Source organism: Phacochoerus africanus, chromosome 8 (assembly GCF_016906955.1).
Source record: "Phacochoerus africanus isolate WHEZ1 chromosome 8, ROS_Pafr_v1, whole genome shotgun sequence".
Taxonomy (NCBI): Eukaryota; Metazoa; Chordata; class Mammalia; order Artiodactyla; family Suidae; genus Phacochoerus; species Phacochoerus africanus.
Window position 1 is genome coordinate 7,103,826 of NC_062551.1, and position 21,282 is coordinate 7,125,107.

General features: G+C 49.3%; 1 protein-coding gene across 1 annotated transcript in view; it reads left to right on the plus strand.

Annotated features, from left to right (window-relative positions):
* Positions 1 to 21,282, plus strand: part of LOC125132463 (polycystic kidney disease protein 1-like 2) — a 102,703-nt gene that overhangs the window by 77,989 nt on the left and 3,432 nt on the right. Inside the window, exons 31-39 of the mRNA XM_047789733.1 lie at positions 151 to 355; positions 1,504 to 1,600; positions 5,220 to 5,357; positions 6,800 to 6,985; positions 7,882 to 8,209; positions 10,971 to 11,104; positions 12,636 to 12,763; positions 15,257 to 15,417; positions 20,034 to 20,244. Coding sequence (XP_047645689.1) covers positions 151 to 355; positions 1,504 to 1,600; positions 5,220 to 5,357; positions 6,800 to 6,985; positions 7,882 to 8,209; positions 10,971 to 11,104; positions 12,636 to 12,763; positions 15,257 to 15,417; positions 20,034 to 20,244 — 1,588 coding nt within the window. The remainder of the gene's footprint in view (positions 1 to 150; positions 356 to 1,503; positions 1,601 to 5,219; positions 5,358 to 6,799; positions 6,986 to 7,881; positions 8,210 to 10,970; positions 11,105 to 12,635; positions 12,764 to 15,256; positions 15,418 to 20,033; positions 20,245 to 21,282) is intronic.

The window sequence follows — 21,282 nt, forward strand, 5'->3', positions numbered from 1 at the left end:
AAAGAATACAGAATAGGATAGAGGAGAAAACTGTGAAGGTCTGAGAGGTCAAGGAGCTTGGCCAAGGTCATGCAGCTGGTGGGGGTGGAGTGGGATGGGACCTTGAGCCCCAAATGGTGCCACTCTGATCATAACCACCCTCCCTTGCAGCTCCCTGCAGGCAACCAAGCCCCCTCGGGGCCTGCCCTGGTGGTGTGTCCTGGTGGGCTGGCTCCTGGTGGCGGCCACCAGCGGAGTGTCAGCCTTCTTCACCATGCTCTATGGCCTGCACTATGGACGGGCCAGCTCCCTCAAGTGGCTCATCTCCATGGCTGTCTCCTTTGTGGAGAGTGTGTTTGTCACCCAGCCCTTGAAGGTCAGTATCCCTATGTGTCTGCCCTCCTCTCTTGCCTACACTTTCCTTCCTGCCAGCTGCCCCATCCTTAGGCTTCAGGGATTACTTCATCTATTCATTCAACAAACCCGCATGGAACACCCACCTCTGGGTGGACCCAGGCAGAAAGGCAACAGCCAGGATAATCCAAGCTCCCTCAGAGACAAATGCTGACATTTCCTCATCACAATCACTCTTAGAGGAGGGTCCCCACCCCTTTTATCGATGAGAAAACCTAGCTTAAGAGGATAAAGCCACCAAAAAACCTTGCTCTAGACCACACGTATAAATAGGAATGATACCACATCTCCTCATCTCTAAAATGCTTTTGACTGTGGGATGAGCCAGCAACTAACAGGAATTTTACCTTCAGAAAAAAACACCAAGTCATTAAATATGTGCAGGAACTGGAAATACGCTATTTCTGAAAATATAAAATTATGCCAGAGAGCAGTCAGAGTCAAAGAGATACTGAGTCTAGCCTGGAAGGACCCAGGCGGGCGGAATACTGTGTGTGGGTGAGGGAAGCCCGCACAAATGAGGGAATATTTAGACAGAATCTTTCCTCCTTTGAGGCATCATGGAATCCCTCACCCTCATTCTGCCCTGAACAGCCTTCATCAGAGACTTAAACAGCTCATGTCACCTCCCCTGGTCTAGTCTGAGAATATTAAGCACACGGTCCCAAGCCCTTTTTCCCCAACCAAACCACAGAATCCTACCGCGCTAGTGCACTGCAGGTGCAGAACAGGGTAGTGGAAGCGACTACTTAATACAAGAAGAAAGGGAGGGAGGAGGAGGCAGGTGCACCTTACCGAGTCAGAGGGTACCAAGGAGGACTAAGTCCCCAGGCTGAGATGAAAGAGAAAGGCGGGGCAGCAGGTGGGAAGTCAGGCTGAGCTCAAGGGTTTGCCTGTCACTCTGCCTGGTCAATGCCAAGTGCATGCAAGTGCTGGCCCTACGCTTCATGACCACGTCCCCTCTCTGCCGAGGATGGGCCTGTTCCCATCGGCTTCCCCAGACCATGGCTCCTACGCCCAGGACACAGCTGTGGCCCCACTCCACCACGCTCAGACCAGGAGTTGGTAGATCCCAATGCACACTTGGGGTTCACAGCGGGTGTCTTCCAGGTGCTGGGATTCGCTGCTTTCTTTGCACTGGTCCTGAAGAGAGTGGAGGACGAGGAGGAGCCTGTGGTCCCCCTTCCAGGACGTCTCTCCAGCCCAGGTAATGGTGCCCGGGTGCAGGCATAGGCCTGGAACCACATGAGGATGAGAAAAGCCCTGTGGAGCCTGGCCACTGGGAGGTCCTGGCCTCAGACCCTTGCTCCCCATCAGCCTTTGCCCCGACTAGGTGGACCCTCAACCATCCAGAGACAAGTGACTCCTCCACTGGCTCTTGAGCAGCCTTGCTCCTTCTTTATCAGGGCCTTTCTCTCTGATGCCCAAGCCCGAAGGGGAACTGTGGGCTTCTGCTCTGCACTGGCGTCACTCTCTGTGTCATTTCAAGCAGGCAGCTTTCTTCTCCGAGGAGCAAGTCGTCAGAATGAAAAACAAACCAACCAACCCCAAAAGCTTGGGGTGGGGGCGGTTAATTAGGGCTCTAAGACAAGGGTCTGCAAACAACCACCAGGGTACCAAATCCAGCTGAGTGCCTGTTTTTGTTTTTGTTTTTTTCCTTTTTACGGCTGCATCTGTGGCACATGGAAATTACTAGGCGAGGGTTCGAATCAGAGCTGCAGCTGCTGCAGGCCGGGATCAAACCCACATTCTCACAGAGACTATATCAGGTCTTTAACCCACTGAGCCACAATGGGAACTCCTCGGTGCCTGTTTTTGTAAACAGTTCTGTGGGGTTTTTTGTTGGCGTTTTTTTGTTTGTTTGTTTGTTTTTGTCTGCACCTGTGGCATATGGAAGTTCCTAGGCCAGGAACCAAACACACTCCAGAGGAGAGACCCCAGCCGCTGCAGTGACAACACTGGATTCTTAACCCGCTGTGCCACACGGGAGATCCATAAAGGGTTTTTTTTAGAACACAGCCATGCTGATTCCTGGCAGAGGAGCCCTCTTCCACCAACCTGATTTCTCGCATCCCAACCAAAACTCCTGAGGGTGCCTACAATAATTACAAAAAACAAACAAGAAGCAAAACAGAAACAACACCCTAATCAGCTGTGCAGAGACTGTGACTTTCAGGGAAAATAAAACAGGAATAAACACCTACATTCCTACATCATCATGCAGTGTGGTGACCTCACGGGCCTGAATTCTTCTGCCCTACAATAGGGTTTTGGCTTTGCAGACCCAAAAAGCCCATTAACACCATTCTTCCAAGTCAAAAGAGTGATTTTTCTCCAAAGAGATGCCAGCCTGCCAAACAATTAAATATTCATTCAGTCATTCCTTTGGCAATTATCCAAGGAGTACTTGTGTGCTGGGCAGTAACAATGGCTGGAGAACATGATTTACATAAAATCTACTCACAGTAAGTATATAATGCATTGACTTTAGTAAATTTATAGAGTTGTGCAACTATCACCACAATTCAGACTTAGAGCAGCTGCATTACCCCCCACCCCTGCAGAGTTCCCTCGAGTCTGTCTGAAGCCAGTCCCCGCTCTCACCCTCAGCCCTGGTAACACAGCACTGACTGGATGGAATGGGTGGCTGCTCTTGCCAGGAGCAGCCCATTTGGCTATTTATTAAACAAGTAAATGCACCAGAAGACAGGTAACTGTGAACTGTGATGAGAATGAGAGGCGAAGAATAAGAGGGTGCAGTCCTCTTTGATGAAGTGGTCCCTAAGCTAGCTCCTGAAGCATCGGAGAAGGAAGGGATTGAACACTGGGCATGTGCAAAGGTCCTGAGGCTCAGAGCTTGTCACTATACAGCAATACCTGACAGTGTGGTCAGGGCATGGGGAGCTGTGTGTGCATGAAGGGAATGGGGTTTAAGATGAGGGCAGAGAGGCAGTGGGGAGCAGGTCACACAGGACCCTGTAGGGTCTGGGGCCATGCTGGGTTTGTGGAATGTTTTAAATAGGAGAGCAGCATTATCTGATTTGTGATATTTAGGAAGATTATTGGGGCTGCTCTTGGAGACCAGAGTATTGGGTCCAAAGGAGAAATGGGGAGGCCAGTAGGAAGTCTATTGAAAAGGTCCAGACAAGAGATGGCCTGCAGTGGCGGTGGGGCGGGGGGGGGGGGGGGGGGGGGGGGAGGAATGAACAGAAAGGCGTGGATCCTAAAGACAGGAGTTCCTGTTATGGCACAATGGGTTAATGATCCAGCTTGTCTCTGTGGCACTGCAGGTTAGAGCCGCAGCGTAGCACAGTAGGTTAAGGATATGGCATTGCCACAGCTGTGGCTTCAATTTGATCCCTGGCACAGGAACTTTCATATGCCAGGGGTGCGGCAGAAAAAGGAAAGAAAAAAAAAAGATAGTTGGGAAGATAACATACCTATCAGAATGGCTAAAAATAGTGATAATGCTGATAAGGCTACAGAGAAGCTAGAGCATTCGTATGCTGCTGGTGGGAATGTAAAAGGGTACAGCCACTCCAGAAGACAGTTTGGTAGCAGCTTTCAAAACTAAAAATGGATTTACCATACATCCCAACAATTTACCCAGAGAAAAGAAAACTTATTTTTATACAGAAACTGGTATACAAGTGTTCACCGCTTCATTTGTTAATAGCCAAAAGATATTTCGCCACTCCTAGGAATCTACCCAAGAGAAATGAAAATATACGTCCACACAAATACCTGCATGTGAACATTCTAGGCAGCCTTACTCATAACAGCCCAAACTAGGAGTAATCCAAATGTCCATTTATAGGCGAGTGGACAGGAGTTCCCATCATGGCGCAGCAGAAACGAATCCAACTAGGAACTGTGAGGTTGTGGGTTCGACCCCTGGCCTCGCTCAGTAGGTTAATGATCTGGCGTTGCCATGAGCTGTGGTGTAGGTCACAGACGTGGCTCGTATCTGGTATTACTGTGGCTGTGGTGTAGGCCAGCAGCTGTAGCTCCAATTGGGCCCCTAGCCTGGGAACCTCCATATGCCATGGGGGCAGCCCTAAAAGGCAGGAAAAAAAAAAATAGGTGAGTGGATAAATGAAAGTAGTATATCCATATGACAGACTACTACTCAACAATAAAAGGAAACTAACTAATATACACAACATGAACTCCTAACCATTATGCCAAGTGAAAGATACCAAATACAAAAACTATGTACATATGATTCCAATTGTATGAAAACTTCAGAAAAAAAAAAATCTATAGAGACAGTAAATTAATGGGACTGAAGGTAGGGATGGAGTAGGAGCGGAGACCAGCTTTGGGGTCATGAGGGAACCTGCAAGGGCGACAGAAATGTCCTAAAACTGGGCTGTGGTAATGATGGCACAGGGCTGTAAATCTCCTAAAATTACAAAGTTGTAGGCTTCCAATGGGCGAATTTATGAAAATTATAGCTCAGTAAAGCAGTCTGAAAAAGAAGATACTTGGAGAATTAAGACACAACAGGACTTGTGAGATATGCGACCCGGTCATCCTCCCATCTTTCAAAGTTTTGGAAGCACTGGGGTCCATCTTAGAAAGCCAGGAGAAAAGGCCTCTGTGCTTTCAGTACAAGCATCCTCCCGCTGGAGAGGAAGGGGTGGCATGCCGGGCACCAGGGGAGCCCAGGCAGAGGCATAGACGGCAGGGCTGGGAACTGGCTCCCCAAGAGGAGGAAGGGTGGGTCCCGCTGGGCCAGGTAAGGAGAGTCTCCTGGTTGCGGCCGTACCTTGGTTCCACTGGCCATGTGGGGGATCTGTCCTTGTGTCCTTGCTTTTTCACAGACGCTGCCGCCTTGTTCCGAGCACGAAGAAACAGCAGAAGGGACAGCTACCACCCGCCTCTGGCCTCTGACATCGAGAGGATGAAAGCCACCCGCCTCAAGGAACAGAAGGCATTTGCCTTGATCAGAGAAATCTTGGGTAGGCAGCCAAAGTTACCCACGCGCAACCTTCTCACTTGCCTGTTCTCAACACAGGCTTGAGCAGACGTGTCGTGAGCTCTGACAGGCCCACACTGCTTCTGAGGCCCTCGTCCTAGATATCAACGCACCCCAGCTTCTCCCCTATAGTTAATATCTTTCCCCACGGCCACTGGATAAAGTCCAAAATCCCTGCCATGGCTCCATCCACCAGGTCACCTTTGTCAGCCCCTTGGCCCCTGGGCTCCAGTGACACACGCCCTGCAGCTCCTGACCCCGGGCCTGGAATGCGCGCTCACCCTCCTCCTTTTCCTCTGGCGAGTTCCTTTTATTCTTCATTCCTCAGCCCGAAGGCTAAGGCGGCAGAGAGGCTCCCCTGGCCTGCTGCCAAGGGGCTTTCAAACTTCATTGTGTGTCTAGTCTGGGTTCCCCTATAAGCTGCTCTAGGTACAAGCAGCTGGTTTGGGAGGTGACCCTGGGAAGCACTGATAGGAAAAACCACAGGGGAAGAGAAGGAAGCCCATGGAAGGTGGTTGAGGAGTGGGTTCCATGTGGGCAACTGGGGCTCAGTCCTGCTGGGACCTAGGTGGGGGGACGCAATACACATCAGTGGCCACTCACCAGGTCACTGGTGAGGGCTGCTTCTGAGAAGGGCACTGACCCTTCAGCAGTCCTGGCCTGCCCTCCTGCTGGCTAAAGCACAGAGTCAGAGAGCCTGCCTAGGAGTTGCATGCACAGAATGCAAAGCAAGAAGGGCGTGGGCAGAACCCTGACAAGTCATCTCAGGGTAGGGGCAGGGGAGGGATTTGCCAGAATGCCTATTTCCAGGCATTGGACTCAGAGATTCTGGCTCAGTAGGTTCTGCATCCCCAGTGCGATTCTGATGCCAGGCCTCCTAAACTACATCTTTGAACCTAGTGCGCCCTTAGGTCACACTCACCTGTCTAGAGGGGAGCTCCAGGAGGGCTGGAAACACACCTGTCATCTTTATTGCTTTGTCCTCAGCATTGCAACACGGCAGGGCTCCATTTTTAAAGAATTCTGTTTAAGAAACATTCACATGGCACCAAGTCCATGCAGGCACTATTATGAGTGCTTTATAAATATTAATTTGTTGACTCTTTCACAACAATCCTGTGCAACAGAACTGTTATCCCCACTTCACAGATGAGGAGAGTGAGGCACGAAGGGGTTACGGCACTTGGGAAGGGCACACGGAGAGGAAGCGGCAGGCTCGGGATGGGAACCCAGGCAGGAGGCTCGCGGTCTGAGGACTTGACTCCTTTCTGCTCTCTCTCTAAGGACTGGGTCCTTGGTCACCAGAGGGCCCAGGGGCTGGTCTATAAGACCTCCGGTGTTCTGAGCCATGTGCGTTTCCGTTTCCTGCACTAGGCTTGGTGGGGTTGGGGCCTCTGCCCGACCAGGGCTGTCTTTCCCCCCCAGCCTACGTGGGCTTCTTGTGGATGCTGCTGCTGGTGGCCTATGGGCAGAGGGACCCCAGCGCCTACCACCTCAACAGACACCTCGAGCACAGCTTCACCCAAGGCCTTTCAGCTGTGCTGGGCTTCCAGGAATTCTTCACGTGGGCCAACACCACGCTCCTGAGCAACCTGTACGGTCATCACCCAGGTGCTGTCCCCCTACCCCAAGACATGTGTTAGCCCCTCGTGTAGACCCCTTGTGGGAACAGATGTGGGTCAGTGTCAGCATCAGCCTTATAAGGAACCAATAACCACAGAATTACGCTATAAAGAAGAGACCTTCTGAGGACACCTATATCTCCCTGGGTACAGAGCAGAGAGCCTCCTTCTCAGATAACTGAGCCGGAATCAGCCAGGCAGAAACTATGGGCCAGGCAGAATGGACAACATGAAAAAAGGCAAGCCTGAAACAACCAGGCACTAGACTCCCTGGAACTACAGAGCGCTGAGAATGGCTACAGTGTAGAGTAAGAGGACCCATGAGAGGCAAGGCTGGAGAGAGGAACAGGGGCCAGATCAGGAAGGCTCTCAAGTTCATAGTTTATGTTTAAGGAAGTAAGGAGCCACTGACAGCTTCTCTGTGAGAGGGTAACATAATCAAATACGTGATATAAGAAGGATCGTTGTGGACGTGTGTGGCAGTCGGAGCGGAGGGTAGGTAGGTTAGGATAGTGGGGAGAAATGGTAGGGCTGATATAGCGGGTGGTACAGAGATGGGGAGGGGTGCAGACAACACTGAACTACTACTGATGGGCCTTGGTGACTGTTAGGATGTGGGCATTGAGGGAAGGTCATAAATGGTCCCCAAGGTGATGACCAGTAGTGGGGGTACCATTCCCCAAGGGGAGCTATGCAAGAAGTAGAAGAGGTCCAGGGTGGGGAAATGGTGATGAATGGCTGAATGTAATCTGCGGCTGGCCATGGACTTCTCCTGGCTGATTCTGTAATGGGTACACTGAAGTCCATGTTAGCATTCAGGCCAGGGAGCTCCGGGTACATTAAGATACTGATGGCTAGATTTACCTACCTTTCTTTCATCTCCAGGCTTTATCACTGATGGGAACTCCAAGCTGGTTGGCAGTGCCCAGATTCGCCAAGTGAGGGTCCAGGAAAGCTCTTGCCCTCTTGCCCAGCAGCTGCAGGCTTCTCTTGATGGATGCCGTGCGCCATATTCCCTGGATGTTGAAGACTTGTCAGACTATGGGGAAGGCTGGAATGCATCCATCTTCAATAAGAGCAATGGCTTTCCCCAGGCTTGGCAGTACAGAAGCCAGAGCCAGCGCCGAGGGCATCCCATCTGGGGCAAACTCACTGTGTACCGGGGAGGAGGTTACGTGGTCCCCTTGGGGATGGATCGCCAAAGTGCCTCTAGGTGAGCTCACTTGCTTGATGTGCAGCTGAGGAAAGATATTTGCTCGATTCTAGGTCTGCCTGGCAGGTGCGGCCTTCAAAACAGGGCTGAGCCAAGCTCGTTTATATCATTGTGGGAAGGGGCTAGGGGAGTTCCGAAGCATTCAGGTCATATTTTCAGGCCACTGAAAACTGCAATCTGAGTTGGAAGAGAAGTCCTGCCCCAGGATTCTCAGGCTCTGCTGGAGCTGGTACAGAGATGGGGAACTCAGTACCACACAAAGCATCCACCACCAGGCAAATAGGATGTAGTTTCGGCTCTTAACCTTAACCAAGAGCTATGCAGAGTCTGAGGTCTTCTCCTACTCATAATCTAACATACTAGCCTGTTACTGTTTCAAGGATGCTGGCAGAAGACAGAAGCCTCCTGGATCAGAGACAAAGGACTGTATTACTCACAGCAAAAGCAGTAGCAGAGCTTCATGGTGGTTGGAGTCAGCTCCCCAGGCAAGGCCAGGATAGAGGCTCGCCTGTGCAGTCAGTTAGAGAACCGAGGAGGAACACTGAGCTTGGAGCATTCACTGTTTCTACAGAGGCAGAAGCAAGCCTGCTCTTTGTCTGAAGGAAGGTGTTACCTCACCCCTCAAGGGTGTTCACTGCAAACTCAGCCCTGAGATGTGGCCTGGGGAAAGCTCAGCCAGGGCCTTGCACTCCAGGAACGCCCAGCACAAATGCGCAGGGACGCTCAGGGCCCTTGCACACTGCCCCTTCTAGCATACTCTAGAGTCAGAGAGCCCTAAATTTGAAACCCCGACATTGCTCCTGTTAGTGTCTCCTCCACTGAGTTATTACAACACCCAGGGACACAGGTTACAAACCCCAAAAAAGAACAACTGGCTGCAGTTCCTGGAATTAAGGACAGGCTGGGAATACTCTATTTCCACGTGAGAGGTATTTTCCTGCCACTCGGAACAACTGACACTCTGTCTGCTTCTATGTACCAAGAAGGATGCAGACGCACCAGTGACAGGGTGTCTTTTATAACAGGCCCATCACCACCTCTCTGAGTAATAACAGCTGTTATTATCACACATGCGCGTGCGCACACACACACACACACACACACACTCTTCAGTTTTCTCTTCACAAAGGTCCAGAAGCAGTGGTGTTTAACATCACTGTAGATAAGGAAACAGAGGCCTGGAGAAGCAATCAGCTTGCAAATGAGGTAGGTAGGATTTGAACCCAGGTCCCTACAGCACATGCTCTGCCCAGGACACCCATGAGCAGATCTCCAGAAACGGGTCTCGTGAACTACCAGCCCTGGAGGGACCTAGACAGTTGCAGCCTGCCCGAGCCCGGCTGTTCTCTGCGGCTCCTCGAACAGTGTAGTCCTCAAACTTCAATACACATCACATACAAACTACCATGTATGAAACAGATGAGCAACAAGGATATACTGTATAACACAGGCAACTGTAGCACTTACTCTGGGAGTTCCCGTCGTGGCGCAGTGGTTACGAATTTGACGGGGAACCATGAGGTTGCGGGTTGGATCCCTGGCCTTGCTCAGCGGGTTAAGGATCCGGCGTTGCTGTGAGCTATGGTGTAGGTTGCAGACGTGGCTTGGATCCCTCGGTTACTGTGGCTCCTGTGTAGGCCGGTAGCTACAGCTCCGATGAGACCCCTAGCCTGGGAACCTCCATATGTTGTGGGAGCGGCCCTAGAAAAGACAAAAGACAAAACAAACAAACAAACATATACATAGCACTTATTCTGTAATAACTTTTCTGGAGTAAAATCTATAAATATAGTGAATCACTATGCTATGTACCTAGAAATAACATTCCAGGAGTTCCCGTAGTGGCGCAGTGGTTAACAAATCCGACTAGGAACCATGAGGTTGCGAGTTCGGTCCCTGCCCTTGCTCAGTGGGTTAACGATCCGGCGTTGCCGTGAGCTGTGGTGTAGGTTGCAGAGGCGGCTCGGATCCCGCATTGCTGTGGCTCTGGCGTAGGCCAGTGGCTACAGCTCCGATTAGACCCCTAGCCTGGGAACCTCCATATGCCTCGGGAGCGGCCCAAGAAATAACAACAACAACAACAACAACAACAAAGACAAAAGACAAAAAAAAAAAGAAATAACATTCCAAATCAACTATACTTAATGAATAGGTGGCTGGATAATGTTCAAAACAAACCAAAAAAACGCATCATAAAAAAAACCAAACGCATCATAATCCTTTGGCCAGCTCATCAAAACACAGATTCCCAGGCCCCACCCTTGGAGTTTCTAACTGGGGGGGATATGGGGTGAATCTGCATTTCTAACCAGTTTCCAGATGATGCGATGCTACCAGTCTGGGGACCATACTTTCAGAACCTCTGCCCTAATGGCCAGGAGACCTTGGCATGTGGGATGGGAAACTGACCACTTCCAGGAGCAGCCTTAAGGCCCTGTGGCCCTGAGACATAGAGTCAGAGGGAGAAGTTTTTTGGGCCACACCCATGGCATATGGAAGTTCCCAGGCCAGGAATCTGAGCTGCAGCTACGACCTATGGCACAGCTGCAGCTTCCCACTGCTCCAGGCCCAGGAATTGAACCTGTGCTGTTGCAGAGACAATGCTGGATCCTTAACCTGTTGCACCACAGCAGGAACCCCTTTTTCTTTCTTTCTTTTTTAGAGGGAGAAGTTCTGACAGGAAGACTTGGGCTCCTCCCTGGGGTGAGGGAGCAGGGAGCCCCTGTGGATGGAGAAGCCCCTAAATAATCCTTTTCCACAGAACTCTCCAGTACCTCTTTGACAACACCTGGCTGGACAGCCTGACCAGAGCCGCGTTTGTGGAGTTCACGGTCTACAACGCCAACGTCAACCTGTTCTGCATCGTCACGCTGACCCTGGAGACCAATGCCCTGGGTGGGCAGGCTTGCCTGTGAATCCATGTGCATGCTACCCCTTCCTCTGGGCTAGGGCTCCTGGCCCTACTGGGCCTGGCCACCCCGGGACAGAACTCCAGGGCAAATGTTTTGGGAAATTCTGGGGGGTGGGGGGGTTTTCATTCTCCCTGGACCCACAAAGCCAAGGTTTCAGGGCTGCTCTAGCCTTTTTCCTGGCTGCCTGCACTTCCTTCTGGTCTGTCTCCCAGGTCATCCTAAGGAACCTGGCTGGGGTCTGAAGGTAGCTCAAATTCTTCAACTTCCCACTCTATTGGGAGTGGGGTGGGGTACTGGCAATGAAGGGCTGGGGAGGGGGTGACATGGTAAACTTCACCTAAAACAGTATTTTACCACTTGGTAGTACCTCAATGTACACTGCAAAGTTCATTTCACATTGTATTTCAACACGCAGACATACAAATACACATGACCATAACTGAGACAAAAGCTTCAGAAATAATTTCCTTAGCTACATGTAATGAGCTCCATTTTGTGTTCTACTCTTTCTCCCCACTGCCTGCCTTCCACCCTCTAATCACGATCTATTGAAAACAATAACTTCAGGCCTCTTCAGCTAATAATCAATTTTCCAAAAACTTAACCACCTCTCCTTAAAAATGAAACTTTTTAAATATTAAATTACATTTTAAATAAAAGTAATATTTGTAGTTTTAAAACATTTCAAGATCATGCAAAGTGGAAAGTAAAAGATCTTCAACTTACATTATCATTCCCCACTGTCAAGCTTCTTTCAAATCCTTTCTGGGGGATTTATTTGCATTTCTTGTGATCATCTACTTCCTTTTGCCATTATTTTGACTGTTGAAGGACCTCTTGTCTCAAAACACATCTGATTAACTTATTTCTACAAATGAGAAGTGGTGTAGGTTTCTGGTCTGGTTTATCCAGCAGCCCAATGATGTCAGCAAGCACCCAGGTTGTTTGTATTTCTCCATTCTGCCATTCTTCGGATTGGCTTTGTCTTTGTAGGCCTTATTAGTCACATTAGTTTTAAAAAATTATTGCTAAAAATCATTACATTACAAAACAAACAAACAGGAAAAGACACAAATGGAAGAACTATAATTCAAAAGAAGGTTGAATTTTAGGCATATTGGTTAACAGCTGAATTGATCTCCAGGATCTCTTTAGATGAAATGGCTTTAAATGAGCCAGCTCGCAGTAAGCTGATGTTAAGTGGGTGGGAGTCCGTGCCTGGAGATGATGAGTGCACAACGCTGACACCAAATGCAGAGGGTAGGAGGCGGGTCTTCCACTGCAGCCCCCTTTGTCCCTGTAGACATGTCCACTGCTTCCGGCCTCCAGCACATGTCCCTCCCTGTTCAGCTCCTTGGGTCTGTGCGTCTGAAGGACTTTAATCTCGTCTTCTGCCAGCGGCCACCGTCAGAAGGGCTTGAGTTGGTTTCATTGCACTGATGACTCCCCGTCAGAAGCGGTGGTTCTGAGTGGATGGGTGGCGGTGGGTGAGCAGAACCTGCTCTGCGTTGCAGGAACCTTCTTTGCGCACGCGCACCTGCAGAGCCTGCGCCTGTACCCCTTCACAGACGGCTGGCACCCCTTTGTAGTAGCGGCAGAGATCGTCTACTTCCTGTTCCTCCTCTACTACATGATCGTGCAGGTGAGGGGCAGACTCGTGGCTCTGTAGGCAATGGATGGAGGTGGTCGTGGGCCTGCTCCCTGTCCCTCTTCCCCTTCCTTGGGGGTCGGGGTCGAGGGGGGGCTGAAGAAGGGAGAGGAAAAGGTTCTGCGTGACTTTATGCCATGGCAGTCTTTCAGTGTCCCCTGCTGGTCCCCAGGGCTGACCCAGCTCAGGCACCTCTCAGGAACTGAGAGGTAGATCATGGTCCTTCCTGGGAGGTCCCTGGGATTTAGGGAAAGTCCCCTTTGCCACTTTGCCACCATGTTGCAGAGTGAAGGCGCAGATGTTGACAATGATGGCTTGAGGATGCTGAGAACTCAGCTGAGGCGCCTTATAAACCCTGCCCTCCTCCAAATGCAAATTAGACACCTTAAAGGGGCATCTTAGCCCTCACCCTGCTCAGCACTCACTTTAAGGATGTTACTTTGCTTACTACATAGCAGGCACTGTGCTGAGAACGTTATGTGGATTTTTCTCCATTAATACAAGGAGAAAGATTATCTTGGCTCTCTTTCACAGAGGTGAAGTCCAAGATTTTAAGTAATTTATCCAGGGTCAGAATTGAATCCAGAGTCTGACCCTTGACCTTCACACTTAACCCTATGCCACATTGGCCAAAAACCTGGATCCCACAGGGTCTCAAGGCACTACCAGTTCAAACCCCTCAGCCAAGTTACCGAACAGCAATTTAAATCTTTGCATTTCTCTAAGAGCGTCAAAGGAGGACCATCTCTCACCCTCCTCTGAGCTTCTTCCTCTCCTCTCCATAGCCCTCACACTCGGCCAGCAGCTGCTTCAGAAGGCCTCTCTCTAAAACCCTTAAATCTTTCTCATTATGCTGCTTGACCTGTTTAAGAGCTCCCCCTCGCTCCATCCCTTTGTAACAGGTGAACTTAGCCTCTTTCCTGCCAAACACCAGTCCTTCCTCTTAAGAGTGGGTAAGAGGAAGGAAATGGAACAGACAACAGAAGATCTCTTGAGTGGAGGGAAAAAGAAGGTCGAGAGGGAGGTCAAGAACACCCACAGGATAATTATTTCCAACCTGTGACACCTCTTGGGAAATGCGAATTAAAGTCTCCTGACAATCCAGAAAACATCTCCACAAGAACAAAAAACAAAAAACAGAAAACATTTCCACAAACGTAGGAAAAAAAGAAAACTAGTTTAACGAAATTATTTTTCATTGTGGTAAATAAATACAACATAAAATTTGCCATTTCACCATCTTTAAATATACAGTTCAGTGGTGTTAAGCACATGCATATCATTGTGCAACCACCATCATCGGCTATCTCTAGAACTCTTCTCTCGCACAACTGCAACTGTCCCCTTTCAGCAATAACTCCCCATTCTCCCCACGAAAACAACTTTTATTATTGAATAAGCATTAAACCAGAATATGTTATTCACCTGAGGCAATCTGAAAAAACGTTGCAAAGACAAGAAATCTGACCCTTGCATATCTCCAGGCACATACCGCCCACTACATAGCCATTCTTTAACATTAGTCCTTACCCGGATTGGCAGTACCCTGTATTCCTCTAATCCGCCATGAAGTCACCTGGTAATCGCCGGCACCTGAGTTTACTAATTGCCTTTACCAAATGAAAAAAGGAGATTATGCCTATCTTTACAACAGGAGGTACTTCTGCAACGTGTAGCCAGGTGGTTTGGCTCCTTACCCTCCCAGGGAAACTGGGAGTTAGGGGCACTACTTTCTTGATGATTACATTTCAAAGAGGCGGCTTCTTGGTTCTTGAGAAAAAAATGCCTGCCCTACAAAACTGGCAAGGGGCTTGTTTAGCTTTTCTAAAGATTTACATACATCTCAAAGAAGCAGAGAAAGAATTCACAATTATGTTTTCTAAAATAAATGCTCTACTGGGGGGAAGGTTTTTTCCTCCCCTCCCTTTGCCATCAGAGAGAATTAAATGCTTTTCTTATTGCATGCTGTACTTACCCTTACACACCCCAAATCCTGAGGTCCTGATTTCTCACTTACTTTATTTTTTTTAGGGCCGCACCTGCGGCATATGGAGGTTCCCAGGCTAGGAGTCGAATCGGAGCTGTAGCTGCCAGCCTAGACCACAGCCACAGCAATGCCAGATCCAAGTCGAGTCTGTGACCTATGCCACAGCTCATGGCAACTCAGGATCCTTAACCCACTGAGCAAGGCCAGGGATTGAACCTGCATCCTCATGGATATTAGCTGGGTTCGTTAACCACTGAGCCACGATGGGAACTCCTGATTTCCCACTGATGATAGGAGCAGGTTGGGTCCTTACACAAGGTTGAGGCACTCTATGCATTGGGGCCCAAAGGCTTTGAGACATCTCCAAGGATCCAGTAACCCTCTCCCAGAGGGTCATCCTGAGTTCTGGGGGGAACCTATGTGTTTCTGTGTGTCTTTGTGTGTGTTGGGAGCACCATTCTGGCCACAGTTTTCAGTAGAACCTCTGGCTTCTTTCCCAGGGCAAGCTCATGAGGAAGCAAAAGTGGTGTTATTTCCGCAGCAAGTGGAACCTTCTGGAGTTGGCTATCATCCTGGCCAGCTGGAGTGCCCTGGCACTGTTTGTCAAGAGAGCCATCCTGGCGGAGCGTGACATCCAGCACTACCGGAAACACAGAGAGGAGTGAGTGGCTCTGCCTCAGCCCCCAGCTCCCACCCCTGACCCTGCTTCCTCCAGCTCTGTGTGGCCCAGGGGTCAGAGGGAGGCTTTTGAAATCTTTTTGACCCTCAGAGGATCAAGGGTCACTCTTAAAAAAGTAACTATAACACTTAGCACTTAGATTTAGGTTTGGGGCCAAAAGCATACATAATCCTGAGGGGGACTCTTTAAGACAAAGTAGAACAATTAAAATCTTTTGCAATTCTTACCAAAGCACAGGACCATGTGACACTCTGCTCAAGTCCCTCCCAGCCTATTGGGTATCGTCTTTGCAGGTATTAGTGCCCAGTCAACCCACGTCTGCTACTATTTACCAGTGTGCGCTCTGTGCTATGCAGGAGGCATGAACGTACTGGATCCTCAAGAGAACCAGTGGAGGTAGACGTTATCACTACCCCATTTCACAAATAAAGAAATTAAGGCTTAGAGAGGTGAGGTGACTTCCCCCAGGCCACACAGCTAAAGAGTGGCAGAGAAATAATTTAAACCTAACTTATGTGGTCTCCAGGATCCAGTCCTTACTTTCAACCACTGTGTTTCTTGACTGACTCACTGACTGTACGTATAGATTTAGCTAACATTTATTGAATCATTGCTGGTTGCCATACACGGTCATAAAAACAACACTTTGAAGGCATTACCTCATCTACTTTAATCTTCCTGGAACTTCTAAGAGATATTATCATCATCCCTTTTTTACAGATGAGGCAATTGAGGCTCAGAGAGGTTAAGTTGTCTGTGCAAGTCACACAGCAAGGAGACGTAGGGTTTAGAATTTGAACTCTGCACTCCACCCTAGACTGTTTTATTTAACAAACCAGCACTGAGCATTTCTTTGTGCCACACCCATGCTGTCAACATTAAAGACATGACATAAACTATCCTCTCTAGAGGCTCCCTTCTAAAAAAACATCTATCAATTGAGTTCCTTGAGTTAGAAGAACTCACTTTTCTTTTTATTTAAGCGTATTGTAAACCTTAAGTAGAACAGTTATTTTCAAAAAATAAAGATCTTTCAGGGAGTTCCTGTCGTGGCTCAGTGGTTATAATGAATCCAACTAGGAACCATGAGGCTATGGGTTTGATCCCTGCCCTTGCTCAGTGGGTTAGGGATCCAGCGTTGCCGTGAGCTGTGGTGTAGGTTGCAGATGCAGCTCGGATCCCATGTTGCTGTGGCTCTGGCATAGGCCCGCGGCTACAGCTCTGATTAGACCCCCAGCCTAGGAACCTCCATATGCTGCAGGAGCGGCTTGAGAAAAGACACCACCTGTTTTTGTACATATTTTTTTTTTTTTTTTTACTTTCTAGGGCCAAGCCTGTGGCACATGGAGATTCCCAGGCTAGGGGTTGAATCAGAGCTACAGCTGCCGGCCTACACCACAGCCACAGCAATGGGGGATCTGAGCTGCATCTGCGACCCCGACACCACAGCTCATGGCAATACCAGATCCGTAACCCACTGAGCAAGGGCAGGGATCGAACTCACATCCTCATGGATACTGTGGGGTTCGTTAACCACTGAGCCCTGATGAGAACACCTGTAAATAAAATGCTATTGGAACAACACCTCACTCATTCTTTTATGTCTATGGCTGCTTTCCCTGTAGAGGTGACTCGTTGGGACAAACTGTCTGGCCTAGAGAGCCTCAAATATAGCTCATCTGGCCCCCAACAGAAAAACCTCTGCTTAGAAAACAAAGCCTAAAGCTCTAGGAGGAAGAAGGGTGTTTGTTTTAGGTCGTACGTGACTGTCACTGACAGCCAGTGTGATTTCTGAACCATCCCCATCCCCGCGTGGGCCATGCGTTATGATTCCTTACAATGACCCCAAACATATTTGACTCTTCACACCCAAGCAGACAGGCTTCTTGCTTAAAGGAGTTATAAAACAATTTTACAGCGAGAGTTTTTTCTCTCTCTCTCTCTCTTTTTTTTTGTCTTTTTGTTGTTGTTGTTGCTATTTCTTGGACCGCTCCTGCGGCATATGGAGGTTCCCAGGCTAGGGGTCTAATTGGAGCTGCAGCCACCGGCCTACGCCAGAGCCACAGCAACTCGGGATCCGAGCCGCGTCTGCAACCTACACCACAGCTCACGGCAACGCCGGATCGTTAACCCACTGAGCAAGGGCAGGGATCGAACCCGCAACCTCATGGTTCCTAGTCGGATTCGTTAACCACTGCGCCACGACGGGGAACTCCTCTCTTTTTTTTTTTAATTAGGGCTACACCCAAGGCATGTGGAGGTTCCCAGGCTTAGGGGTCAAATCGGAGCTACAGCCACTGGCCTACACCACAGCCACAGCCACGCAGAATCCGAGCCTCGTCTGTGACCTACACCACAGCTCACGGCAACACCAGATCCTTAACCCACTGAATGAGGTCAGGGATTGAACCCACAACCTCATGGTTACGAGTCGGATTTGTTTCTGCTGCACCACAACAGAAACTCCCCAAGAACTGTCTTTTCACACTGAGTCAGGAATCTGCCACTTTTGATAGAAACCTAAGTATAGTATTATGTGAAACCCTCAGTTGAATTTGATTATGCAATAAAGTTAGTTTGTATTTATTTCAGAAATTCATAAATTTTGTTTCCTTGTAAGAATAGATAAGACCTATTATAGCCAAATCCTGAATTCCAAAAGGACATTTTTTTCTTTTTAGGGCCACACCCACAGCATACGGAAGTTCCCAGTCTAGGGGTCCAATCAGAGCTGCAGCTGCCAGCCTACACCACAGCCACAGCAACACAGGATCCAAGCCCTGTCTGTGACCTACACCACAGCTCACAGCAACGCTGGATCTTTAACCCTCTGAGTGAGGCCAGGAATCGAAATTCCATCCTCATGGACACTAGTCAGGTCCGTTACCACTGAACCACAATGGGAACTCCCCAAAGCGCGTTTTAAGACCACATCATTTGCTTCATAGACTCCCTTTAATGCTGTTGTTCTGAGGATGGCTTCTCGGCAGAATCACCCAGGCCACATCCCAGACCTACTAAATCAGGATGTCAGGATAGGGTCCTGGCACCAGTATTTTTAATGTTTCTCTGGTTACTCTCACATGTAGCTGAGGTTGAGAACTGTGCTTTTTTGTTTGTTTCTATGGCCACACCCGTGGCATAATGGAAGTTCCCACGCCAGGGATCGAATCAGAGCTGCAGCTGAGGTCTGTGCCTCAACCATGGCAACGCCAGATCCAAACTGTATCTGCGACTTATGCCACAACTTGTGGCGATGCCAGATCCTTAACCCACTGAGCAATACCTGCATCCTCACAGAGACCACATCAGGTCCTTAACCTGCTAAGCCACAAAGGGAACTCCAAATTGTGCTTTAATTGGGGTTAATTTCCATAATAAAGGAGGTCTTACATTGCTAGAATTTCCACATACATGAGCAATTAAATGGCATGAGAGAGGGTTAGGTGTTTTAAAAGAGGCAGGAAAAAGGCGCTGTAGGAGCCAGAGGAGGAAGCTACCATCCACACTGGCAGTGCCAATCTGCTCAAAGGGGAGGAAGATTCTGGGAGGCAAGGGATTAAATAGAAGCATGACTTTTACTGAGGCATTACATATTAAATGCCCTTACAAACTTGAGATCATATAATTTTGTTCAATAACCTGTTCTTCATCCTTGTCAATAGATACAAGTCTAGGAGTTGCCGTTGTGGCTCAGTGATTAACGAATCCGAATAGGAACGATGAGGTTTTGAGTTTGATCCCTGGCCCCGCTCAGTGGGTTAAGGATCCAGTGCTGCTGGGAGCTGTGGTGTAGGTCGCATTGCTGTGGCTGTGGTGTAGGCCAGCAGCTACAGCTCCAATTCAACCCATATGCCGGGAGTGTGGCCCTAAAAAGACAACAACAACTACCAAAAAGACTGAATTTAGCATACAAACAAAGGCACAAGAGGGAAATGAAGGGCAGGGTGGGATGGAGAGAAGGACCCAGACTTTGGAATGAGACACAGCTGGATTCCAACTCTCATTCTTCTACCATTAGTTATGTCCCTATGTCACTAGCTGTGTGACCTTGTGCCAACTCTCTGTCCTTATCTGTAAAATGGAGATAGCAATACTTACCTCATCCAGTGGTCGTGGAGGCTAAAGGAGACCATTCAATCGAGCTTCCTTAGCACAGCAACTGGATGGTCCTTCCGTCACTCCTTCCAACGTAAGGATGGTGTGGACATACATCAGACATGTGTGCAGGAGGATGTGGCACCTAGTGACCCCCAAACCAGGAGGGGAGGCTCATGGGGCCCCCTCACCTCTATCTTCTTGACCCTGGGAGTATTCCCCCTGCGTCATTCTTCCGTAGCTCTGCAGCTATTAACCAAGACCCCTAGGTAATGGCCTCAGGACCCCCCTCACCATCATCATCCCTTTCATATGAGCCAGGACTCTGACCTTCACCACGACCACCAGTTCATCAGCTCTGTCTCCCAGATCTGCTGTAGGAAGTGATGGCCTCTGAGATCATGATAAGGCTAATCTTGCTTTTGGACTTAACGAAGACTGGATGAGCTCTGGCTGAAGCCGTTCAGACCTCTGACCAGATCTCCCTGTTTGTCCCATAGGGGGATCAGTTTCAGTGAGACAGCAGCAGCCGATGCGGCCCTTGGCTACATCATTGCCTTCCTGGTACTCCTGTCCACAGTGAAGCTTTGGCATCTGCTCAGGTTGAACCCCAAAATGAACATGATCACATCAGCCCTGCGTCGTGCCTGGGGGGACATTTCAGGCTTTATCATCATCATCCTTATCATGCTCCTGGCTTACTCCATTGCAGTGAGTGGCTCTTTTGGGAAAACTTCTGGACTGGTCTGCTTGGAAGGAGGCTTCTCAGTAATGGAGGGTTGTGGGGGGCAGTCAGGGCTAGGAAGATTCTTCCAAGTCTGGGGCCTTTTAGCTGGGAGCTCATGAACTGTTCACTACAAATGGAAGAGGCTGGAGACCTCAACTGGGCAAGAGTGAGAAGTCTCTGAGACGACAACGACCAGCTCTCTCCAGTGAAGAACTCCCCTCAGTCTGCATGTGCCAGTTCTCCTGACATCCCAGTTACTCAGACAGGCACAGAGCCCTCCCTGTGTGTCAGGGGATGCAGAGATGCAGAAATGAGTGGGCAGACCCTGTCCCTGAGCTGGGGCAGAGGTGGGGAAGTGAGGAAGACTCATCTGCAAGCCATGTCAACACCTGATGCCTTGCACATGAGGCATGAACTTAGTAGGGCCCAAACCATTTTATTTAACCGCTAAACACTGAGAGCATTTTGACAACCACATCTCTTGTGGGACTGAAAAAAATTTTGTTTAAACTATTAGTTCTTTTTTATTACCAAGTAGTATGAGAAAAAAAGACCCTCTGCTACATCCTGGTCTCCATCTAAATATGCCCCACCCTCATCTTCTCCAAGTCCATGATTCCCACGGTAACCCAGGCTCTACTCCTCTGTGACCTTCCACCCAGACCTGACCCACTCCCCGCCCCAGCCCCTTTCCTAATTCTCCCCCTGGCCCCATCCGGCTCTCACCTTCCACCATCCCCCGGATGGACCCAGCAGTCCATCTTATCCTAGTCCTCATTCTGTCTCTAACCCTCTCCCTGCCCCTGACTATCACCTCAACCCTGGCCCCCAACTCCATCCCTGACCCCACTCCTCCCTCTCTCACTCTCAGAAATGGGATGAAGTGCAGTGGTGAAGTGAGGGAGGGCACCTGCTGAGACTCTGGAGTCTGGTTTTGTCAAAAGTGCCCCCTCTACACCCCTTAACTCATGTAGATTTCTTCAGTCCTCCATCTACAGTGCACAGTCTTCAGGGACATGCAG